The following is a 9564-nucleotide window of genomic DNA, read 5'->3' as shown; positions in this document are numbered from 1 at the left end:
CTCGCACAGGGCTCTTGCTGCTGCAGATCTACCCGAGCAATGAGATCGTGGCGGGCAGAGAGGCGCACGTCGCCTGCAACGTCTCCAGCCAGCTCTCGCCCTCGGGCCTGCCGGACCTCACGCTGGCGCTCAGCGCCCACGGGATCCCGCTGAACACCAGCCGCGGCCGCACCTCGGTGGTGCACAGCTTCACGGCGCGCCGGGAGCAGGACGGCGACGTGGTGGCCTGCGAGGCCGTGCTGCGCCTGGGCCGGCGCAGGCTCAACGCCAGCGCCACGATCGCGCTGCAGGTCTGGGGTGAGCCGGGGCGCCTCGGTCCTCCCCTTCCTCCCTCCGTCCTCGGGGTTGGGAAACCGGCACGCCCGGACACCTGGGCCCCCTTCGCTTGGGGAGGGGGGGTATGGGGGAGGTTGCAGCCTTCCTGGCTTTGCCGCCGGTCCCGCCGCGCGGGGAGGGACGGGAGCGGCCGGGACCCCCGTGCCACTGCCGCCCGCTCCCCGCAGCTGCGCCCTACGACGTGCACGTCTCGGCCGCCCCGGCCGCCTTCKCCGCCGGCGACAACCTCACGGTGACGTGCCGGGCCGGGGGCAACCCGCCGCCGCGGCTCCGCTGGGAGCTGCCCTCCAACGCCAGCCTGGAGCTGCGGGACGGCGGGGCCACCGTGGCCGTGCGGGAGGCCCAGCGCCAGCACGCCGGCACCTACCGCTGCCTGGCCAGCAACAGCTACGGAGCCGGCTCGGCCCAGGCGGACGTCCTCTTCCGAGGTGAGGCGCCGCGGGAGCCGGCGGCGAGGCGCCGCGCCGCGCTCCCCGGCTCAGCCCCGTCCTCTCCCCGCAGGGTCCCCCCGCAGCCCGCTGGTGCCCGTGGTCGTGGCGCTGGCCGTGGCCGTGGCGCTGGTCGCCGTCGTCACCATCTGGTACCTGACCCACACCCRCGGATGGAGACCGATGCAGGACGGGGGCCGGCCGGGCTAGCGCCGCCCGCGCCGAGGCTGCCCGGCCGCGCGCTCGGGGCTGTACACGCAAGCCGAAAAGAGGTTTTCTCCTACAAGAAAATCCGTGTCTTCRCCGTGTCTTCTCCGCTCGCCCCGCCGCGGCGCCGCCTGCCCTCACGTCCCCACTCGCTCGGGGATGGTCCGGACTCCCGGCTCCTCGACGCACCGTCCCCGGGGCAGTTAACGGCCTCCGCGTGGGGCAGTTCCCACGTGGCCGGGGGTGCCGGAGCCGCCGCGTTTCTCCCCGTGCCCGTTGCACGCGCTCGTGCAAGGGCGGCGCCGGSGCGGCCGTGGGAAGCGAGGGCTTGGCCTCCCTCTCCGCCCGCCCCTCCGCCTCCGGGCACCGCTTCAACTCGAGCGCGTGGGGGAAACCCTGGGGCAGGTCCGGGCAGGGCCAGAGCAGACCATTTCCTGGCAATCGCGTGGCTGAGCAGCAGGAGCTGCCAGCGGCAGGAAGGAGAGATGCTGGGGGGGGGGGGAATTGCGAGGCCGCTGCTGCCCGGAGGATTCAGCCCAAGTCCTGGTGCATCCAGGGCCAGCRGAGCAGGAAGGGAGCGGCTCGAGAGCCCCTTTCCAGAGGCAGCTTTTCCGGCAAGTGGGGCCAGTGCCCRCACGTGGCTGGCCCGGCGCTGCCAGCGTCCCCGCGGCCGCAGCTGCCTTTTCCGGTCCTTTGCRCAGGGCGAGCAYGGGSCTGACAACCCCGCGGGCCTCGAGGTGCTGGGCTGCGCCCCGCTCCGGGGCCAGGTCTGCTCCGGCCAGGGCCGGGTCCTGTTCTGGCACGTGTTGTGCTCCAGGATGTGTCCTGCTCCGAGATAGTGTCCTGCACCCGTGAACGTGCTGCCTGCGCGAGGGAGGCAGCTCCTGCTCCTTGCAAGAGAGGGTGGAAGTGTGGCAGAGGAGGGTCAACCAGGAATTTCCTGAGTTTCCCCACCCTGAGCCCAAGTCGGAAACCTGGGGCCGAGGAAGGCGGCAGACGGGGTGGAGTAGCGAGCCGGTGCTCCGCTAGCCGGCGGGGCTGCGCGGGGAGGGGGTGTCCCGGCGGTCCCCACAAGCGTGGGGAACCGCGCCGTTTCCCAGCAGCGGTGCCGCTCGCAGCAGGGAGCGACAAGCTGCTCCGTCCCCCCCCTCCGAGCCGCTCTCCGGGCACCGATCCAGGAGCGTGTGTGGGGGGAATCCCGCAGCTCTTTGCAGAGGGTAAAATCCTCCCCGAGCGCGGACCGGTGCGGCTCCGCTCCTGGGYGCTGCGGACGAGCGTCGCGGGGCTCCCTGCAGCCGGTTCCCCCATGCAAACGGGCTCCTCGCTCCCGGGCCGCTCCGGGACTCGCCTGCCCGGGGCGAGAGGCCGTCGGTGCCGGCTCAGCGCCAGCTCCTCGGCGATTTCCCCCGCTCCGCAGCGGTGCAGAGGYGGAAGGAGGGAAGTGGAAGCAGCAGGGCCGGGGCCGTTCCCCGTCCCTTCGCACCCCGTCCCCTGTGTCCCCGTCCCCTATGTCCCCGTCCCCTCCGCGGCGCTGACGAGGCAGCAGCCGCAGGACTTGGCCTTTGCACGCCCCAGGCTGGCGCCGCGGCTCCGGAGCCTGGCGAGCGCCCGGAGTCAAGGCCCCGGGAAGGCCGAGGGGACGGAGGAGCGCACGCGGCGAGATAAGCGGTTCCTGCGGCAGCAGGAGCAAGGACGAGGGGCCGGCCCCGGGAAGCGCCGCGGGCGCCGGAGCCCGGGGGAGCCGAGCTGAGCCCTGGGCAGCTCGGCGCAGGTGTCGCCCCAGCCCCGGGCGCGGGAGGGAGGAACCTGGCGCCCCGGCGCCGTTCCCACGAAGGCGGAACAGCCGAGCGCGGCGGCTCGGGCGGGATGCAGAAGTGAAACCGCCCTGAGCGTCTGAGCTGGACTTTCCTGCGCCGGAAGCCTGGAGCTGCCCGCGCGCGCGAGGAAGGGCAGGAGGTGCCGACGACGACGGCCCTGCCGCGGGGACGGCGAGGGGGACGCGGAAAGCCCGGATCCCTGCTCCGACGGAGACCGAGGGCTTCCCGGGGCTGGCGGAGCGGCTCCCTGCGCTGCGGGCTGGGCTCCGCGTCCCTCGGACGAGGCGCTTCCAACCGGGAAGTTTCCCTTGGGCTGCGGCCGCGGGGCGGCATCCCGCGCGGGGACATTCCTGCGCTCCGCCTGAGGCCAAGGAAAAGCCGGGAGCCAACAGGTCCGGGCAGCACCGGGGCACCGCAGGGCCCGGCCCTCCGCCCTCCCGGTGCCGCTGGCTGCTTCCCACCCCGCTAATCCAATTTACCGGAAAAACCACCTCACTTCACGAAACGCGAGTAGAAAAGAGGAAGCGCGGCGCTCCGGAGCGCGTGGCTGGCTCCCGCGCCGCCTTCGGATGAAGTCAACGAGCCCCCGCATTCCTCGGGCTGCTCACGTCCCCGCGAGCACGTGCCGCGGGATGGGGGCTGCCAGCTCGGCCCCCAAGAGGGACACTGCCGTGGGGCCGCCCTGTCTCCGGGGGTCCCATACTCCGCCATGGGGCTGCCCCGTCCCCGGGGGGTCCCAGACCCCACTGAGGAGCCATCCCGTTCCCGGGGAGGGGGGTCCTGTGCTGGATCAGGGCCAGACCCCACCGTGGGGYTGCCCCATAGCTGGTGGGCAGTGGGGCTGCCCCATCCTCGCAGAGGAGGGCAGTGGGGCAGGTTGTCGGGGGGGCAGAGGGGCTGCCCCCCGTCCATGGGGCAGGGGGACCTATGGGTGGTGGGGCAGGACGGCAGGGGTCTGCCCAGTGGCCAGGGGGCAGTGGGGCAGCCCCATGGCCGGTGGGGGGGGGGCAGTGGGGCAACCCCACGGCTGGGGGGGCCAATGGGGCAGCCCCATGGCCGGGTCGGGGGCACCCCCCGGCCAAGGCAGCCCGCTGCTTGCTGCGTGTGGGGGCTGCGCTTCGGGGGCGGAGGGGGGCCGGAGGGGCCGGGCCGAGCGGGGCCGGAGCGGGGGGGGCTGGGGAAGGCCGCGGCGAAGTCCCCGCGGCGCGGCCGGAATTCCCCGGGGGGGCGGCGGGGCCGCGCCGAGCTCATAAAGCGCCGCCGCCGCCCGCACGGGGCGAGCCGGGACGAGCGGGGCTGAACGGGACCGAGCCGAGCCGAGCCGCGCTGAACTGAGTGGGATCGAACCACGCCGCACCGAACCGAGCCGAGCCGAGCGGGACCGAATCGAGCCGCACTGAAGCGAGCCGAGCTAAGCTGAACCGGGCGGGACCGAACCGAGCGGAACCGAACTGGACCTTTCCGAGCGGGGCCAGGCTGAGCCGAGTCACTCCGAGCCGGGAGGAGCCGCGCTGAGTTGAACGGAGCCGGAGCCAGAGCCGGAGCCGGAGCCGGGCTGAACCGAACCGGGCGGAGCTGAGCGGAGCCAAACCGAACCGGGCGGGGCCGAGCCGAACCGGGAGGAGCCGAACAGGGCCGAGAGGGGCCGAATCGAACCGGGAGGAGCCGAACCGGACCGATCGGATTTGAGTGGAGCCGGTGCCGGTGCCATGCGCCCCTCCGCGCTGCTGCTGGTCCTGTGCGCCCTGTGCGCCCTTGCGGGTGAGGGGACGTGGGGGATTCGGGGGGGCACGGGGGGCCGCGGGACACGGGGGACACAGGGCGGTGCGGGGGGACCCGGGGGCCGTGGCAGCGAGCGCAGGCGACCGCGGCACCCAGTGCCCCCCCCGCCCCCGCGGGTCCCCCTCTTGGCCCCGGGGTGCGCGGGGTGGGGGGACCAGAGAGGAGAGCGTCTGCGGTTCTGCGCCCCTGGCCCTGGGTCACTGGGTTCGAGCACGTCGCTGCGACAGCGTCGCTGTCACTGGGGGTGCGTCACTGTCCGGGTGTTGCTCCGGCTGTTGCTGTGGGCGTCCGGCTGTGCCTGGGGCTCTGCGCCCTCCTGCTGGGCTGCCGTGCCGAGCCATCCCGAACCAAGCCATCCCTGGCCGTGCTGAGCCATCCTGGGCTGTGCCATGCCCTCCCGAGCCGTGCCAAGCCGTGCCAAGCCGTGCCAAGCCGTGCCGAGCCAACCCGGGACACGGGCAGGACTTTCCCTCTGGGACCACAGGGGCTTCCCACTGGCGAGCACCCGGGCGAGGCCGTGGCGCCTGGGGCGTCGTTGAGATCCGGCTCCCGGCGCCCCGATTCCCGGGAGACGCGAGGTGCCGGCTCCGCGGGGCTCGGCGGGAGCCGGGGCTGAGCCGCTCCGGCGCCGCCGGGATGTGCAGGCAGCCTTGCGAAACCCTGTGGATTCCAGCCACCCGGAGCAATCGTCCCTTTTCCTGAGGGCGCCTATTCTGGGAAAAGGGCAGGGCTTTTCCCCAGCCGGCAGGAGAGGAACTGCGCTGCTGCCCTCAGGGATCCCCCTCCTCTGACAAATTGGGGCCAGCGTGCGGCCGGGGCTTCCTCCGGGGCCRGCAGCTCCGGGTCCCCCCCTTCCCAGCCGCCCCTTGCTGCAGAATCCGCCTGCTTTCCCGGAAAGGGCAAGGCAGGAGCGGGGGCTCTGGCAGCTGGCAGCTGGGGACAGCTGCCACCGCCGCGGGGGGGGGATCCCATCCCACACTCTGGAGCGCTGTCCCCTCCGGAGCAGTGGGGATTTCTGGCTGCAATCCAGCCGCAATCCAGCCGCCGGCGGCTGCCCTTCCTGCAGCCCCGCGGCAGCTCCTCCTCGCCACCGGCGCGGGCAGAGGCGAGAGCTGGAAGCGGCCGCCCGTCYCCAGCCCGTCCCCTCGCCCTGCAGGGCGGCCGCAYGCCTCCTTCGAGGTGTCCATCGAGCCGGCGGCGCCGGTGGTGGAGTACGGCGGCTCCATCCGCCTCACCTGCAAGACCACGTGCCCGGACTCCAACACCGTGGGTGACCTGGAGACCTCCATCCTCAAGCACAACGTCCAGTTCAGCCCCGGCCAGACCTCGGTGGAGCTCAGCAACGTCACCGAGTGGCACTCCAGAGTCCTCTGCTTCTACAAGTGTGCCGGCGTGCGGAAGACCGTGTCGGTCGAACTCGTCGCCTACCGTAAGGCTGGCGGCGGCGGCTGGGGTGAGGGAGCACGGCCGCCGTCCCGGGATGCCATCCCCTTCTGGTTGCTCTCCCGCAGGCGCCCCGGAGCAGCCGCGGCTGGAGCTGGAGCAGTGGCTGGAGGAGGGCAAGAGCCACAACGTGACGTGCAGCGTACCCTCGGTGGCTCCGGTCAGGAACCTCACCGTCACCCTGGGCCAGGGCGCCGAGACACTGCACACCCAGACCTTTGAGCATGACACCCGCCCCAGCCCCCAGCAGGTGCTGGTGACCCACAAGATCACGGCGCAGCGCTGGCACCATGGGCAGAACATCACCTGCCGGGCGCAGCTCAACCTGGAGCCCCACAAGCTCCACATGAGCAGCACTGCCGTCCCCATGCCACTGGCCGTCTACGGTGAGTGCCAGCTGCCCGGGCTCCCTGGCATCCTGCAACATTCCCCAGCATCCCGTATCCCCCGGCATCCTGCAGCATCCCCCAGCGTCTCATATTCCCTGGCATCAGCAACCCCCAGCGTCCTGCAGCAGCTCCCAGCATCCAGTGTCCCACGTTCCCTGGGCTCCTGCCTCCCCCAGTTCCCATAGTGGCTCCCAGCATCCCACGTCCCCCAGCATCCCGCAGCCCCTGGCTCCTGCTGCAGCTCCTGGCATCCCACATCCCTCAGCACCCAGCTCCCGGCATCCTGTGTCCTGCGTCCCTGGTGTCCCAGAGCAGCTCCTGACATTCCTCGTCCCACAGCAGCTCCTGACATTCCTCGTCCCACAGCATCCCATGTCCCCTGTCGTCCTTCAACAGCCCGTGTCCCCTGGTGTCTTGCATTCCCTGGCTCCCACGGCAGCTCCCGGCATCCCGCGTCCCCCAACATCCCGCGTCCCYCAGCTCCCACCCTGGCTCCCGGCTGTCTCACCCCGGGACCTTCCTCCCCGGCTCCAGATTTCCCGGCAGACCCTGAGCTGGAACCCGAAATCCACCTGGAAGTCAACGAGACGGCCAACGTCACCTGCACCATCCGCTCCTTCTTCCCGGAGGCGCACTTCGCGCTTTCCCTGGACGGACGGCCGCTGCCAGCCTCCGTCTCGGAGGACGGGCACCGCGCCGTGGCCAAGCTCACCGTGCCACGGCAGGGAGCCTCCAAGCTGCTCTGCACCGGGCACGTGGGGCCCAGGAAGCGCGAGGCGCAGGCCACGGTCCACGTCCACAGTGAGTGTCCGGGCACAGCCCCGCTCCGCTGCTGCTCCCGTCGGGCATCGCGGGCTCCTCGCAGCACCGATCCCCGTTTCTCTCAGGTTTCCCGGCCCCGCAGCTGGACGTGAACATGACCAGCGTGTCGGCGGGCGAGGAGGTGGTGGTGCAGTGCGAGCTGCCCACTGGGCACTCGCCCGAGCTGCGACTGCGGCTGCAGCCCAGCGCCAGCCACCCGCTGACGCACTGGAGCCCCTCGCCGCTGCGCTGGGTGCGGACGGCCCGCGAGGAGGACGACGGGCTGGAGCTCACCTGCGAGGCCGTACTGCCCGGCACCAGCAAGGCCCCCAAGGCCAGCAAGTCTGTCCRGCTCGCCGTGGCCTGTGAGCACCCCGCCCCTTGGCCCCCCGCTCTGCAAGGGACCCAGCGTCCCACGGCGCGGCTAGCTGGGTGCTGACGCCCTCCCCCTTTCCCCTTTTCCACCTGCAGACGGGCCACGCATGGACGAGGCGGGCTGCCCCCCACGGCAGAGCTGGACCGAGGGGCAGGAGGCGGCGCTGCRCTGCTCGGCCCGCGGCAACCCGCCGCCCCGCGTGGAGTGCGCCCGGCAGGGGCGGCCCTTCCCCGTGGGGGAGCCGCAGCCGGCGGCGCGATCCCACGCCGGCACCTACCACTGCCGGGCTTCCAACAGGCTGGGCGACGTCGAGCGCGTGGTGGAGGTGCTGGTGGAGTGTGAGTGCTGCCAGAGCCCGGCGGGATGCGCCAGGGCAGGATGCCCCAAGATGTGATGTACTGGGGTTGGGTGCTGTGAGTGGGATGCRCTGGGGTGGGATAAACTGGGGCGGGATGCGCCAAGGTGACGTGGCCAGGATTCAGCAGGGAGGGATTCAAGCAGGATGCAGGTGGGATGCACTGAGGCGGGATGCAGCTGTGATGTGCCGGGTGGGATGCAGTGGGGGAATGCACCATGGCAGGATGTGCATGGGATGCACTGGGGCAGGGTGCATCAGAGCCCATGTGCCAGGGCGGTATGCAATGGGGCAGGATGCACCAGGGCGGGATGCAATGGGGCCAGAGGCACCAGGGCGGGATGCAATGGGGCAGGATGCACCGGGGCGGGATGCAATGGGGCCAGAGGCACTGGGCAGCTCCCCTGACTTCCCCCCTTCTCCTGYAGACCACGACCCCCCCGTGCTGCTGGCYGTGCTGCTGACCCTGGCCGCGCTGGCCGCCGTGGGCATCGCCGGGGCMACCTACGGCATCTACTACCGCAAGAAGAAGATCCGGCAGTACAAGCTGCAGGAGAAGCAGCGGCAGCTGGAGATGCAGCCCCTGGCCGGGCGCCCGCCGGCGGCGAAGGCAGCCGCTTCCAACGGGTCGGCGCCGGCGGCCCAGCCCTAGCGGAACGGAGCCGCCGGAGGGGCCGGTGCCCCCTCTGCGGTGACAGGGTGACATTCGGACGAGGCGCCGGCGCGCGCCAGGGACATCCCGCGGGACTGGCGTTCCCGCAGCCGCCCCGGGCGAGACTGGAAGCAAACACTACAGACGGCCGGTGCCGGCGGGGCCGGGGACGTGGCCGGCAGCGGCGGGTGATGGCCGGGCGCTGGCGTCGCCCCGCGTCGGGGCCCCGGCGATCCCGCGCACGGACTTGGCGCCAGCGGCGCTTCTGGGTGCTAAGGTCGGACTCTGTTCCTCGGCGGAGGTGTCCGAGGTCTCCGCACTTCCCTGTGTCAGTGGCAGCGAATCCCACTGCCCATTAAACGCCCCTCCATGAGTTTTCCCACCCGAGAGGCTTTCGTGACTGGGCTGCTCCCAGGATGGGGATTTGGGGATGGATCCCAGGGGGCTGCGGCTGYGTCCTGCCTGGGAGAGAGTTTGGACACTGCTCTGGCCATGGCACGGAGCTGCATCGCGGTCGAGGCCAGTGGGATCCCCGGAGCCRGCGAGAGCTCGTGTGCTGGGGGATCCCCAGAGCCGGCGGGCGCCCGCGCCGAGCATGCGCGCCGGAGCCGGGGTTGGGGCCGCTGCCAACCCCGCTTCCTTCCTGGCGGCCCCAGCGCCATTTGCCTGCTGGCGCAGCTGGGGGAGCGAGGCCAGAACCACGCCAGAGCCGGGAGGTGCGGGATGCCCTGAGCCGGCCCCGCTCCCGCTCCCGGTGTCGCTTCCCGCCCTGGCGCGGCGATGCCCCGGCGTGGCTGCGCGGCCCTGCCCCTCACCGCGATGCTCCTGGCCTTGTTCGGTGAGTGCTGGAGCCGTCAGGCTGCCATGCCTGTCTCGGATCCGTCGGGTCAGGGCTGCGTGCTGCAGGTCTGCTGGGATCCGTGCCACACAGCCTGGCCCAGCTCCCCAGGGATGCACCATGCGTCCCAGCTCAGCTCC

The 9564-nt window shown here is 72.2% G+C and overlaps 3 protein-coding genes across 4 annotated transcripts in view; all 3 read left to right on the top strand.

The window, feature by feature from the left end:
* The window catches only part of LOC146590079 (intercellular adhesion molecule 4-like), a 3167-nt gene extending 2112 nt beyond the window's left edge, over positions 1–1055 (top strand). For both annotated transcript variants that reach the window (XM_085315161.1, XM_085315162.1), the window contains 3 exons: positions 10–297; positions 504–764; positions 838–1055. In XM_085315161.1, the coding sequence (XP_085171287.1) occupies positions 10–297; positions 504–764; positions 838–974 (686 nt within the window). In that variant the 3' untranslated portion in view covers positions 975–1055. The remainder of the gene's footprint in view (positions 1–9; positions 298–503; positions 765–837) is intronic.
* A 2944-nt stretch (positions 1056–3999) lies between these two features.
* On the top strand, positions 4000–8968 carry LOC146590078 (intercellular adhesion molecule 1-like). Its single transcript, XM_085315160.1, has 7 exons — positions 4000–4549; positions 5727–5999; positions 6082–6399; positions 6937–7203; positions 7290–7568; positions 7675–7917; positions 8363–8968. The coding sequence occupies exons 1-7, from the start codon at positions 4498–4500 to the stop codon at positions 8584–8586; spliced, it is 1656 nt and encodes a 551-aa protein (XP_085171286.1). The 5' UTR covers positions 4000–4497; the 3' UTR covers positions 8587–8968.
* Positions 8969–9110: 142 nt separating this feature from the next.
* The window catches only part of ICAM4 (intercellular adhesion molecule 4 (Landsteiner-Wiener blood group)), a 2360-nt gene continuing 1906 nt past the window's right edge, over positions 9111–9564 (top strand). The window contains exon 1 of the mRNA XM_085315138.1: positions 9111–9424. Within this exon, the coding sequence (XP_085171264.1) occupies positions 9367–9424 (58 nt within the window). The 5' untranslated portion in view covers positions 9111–9366. The remainder of the gene's footprint in view (positions 9425–9564) is intronic.

Source organism: Rhea americana, unplaced genomic scaffold, assembly GCF_003343005.1.
Source record: "Rhea americana isolate MKP2758 unplaced genomic scaffold, rheAme1 scaffold_420, whole genome shotgun sequence".
Classification (NCBI taxonomy): domain Eukaryota; kingdom Metazoa; phylum Chordata; class Aves; order Rheiformes; family Rheidae; genus Rhea; species Rhea americana.
The sequence above is the reverse complement of the archived record's forward strand: the minus strand, read 5'-3'. Positions and strand labels throughout refer to the sequence as shown.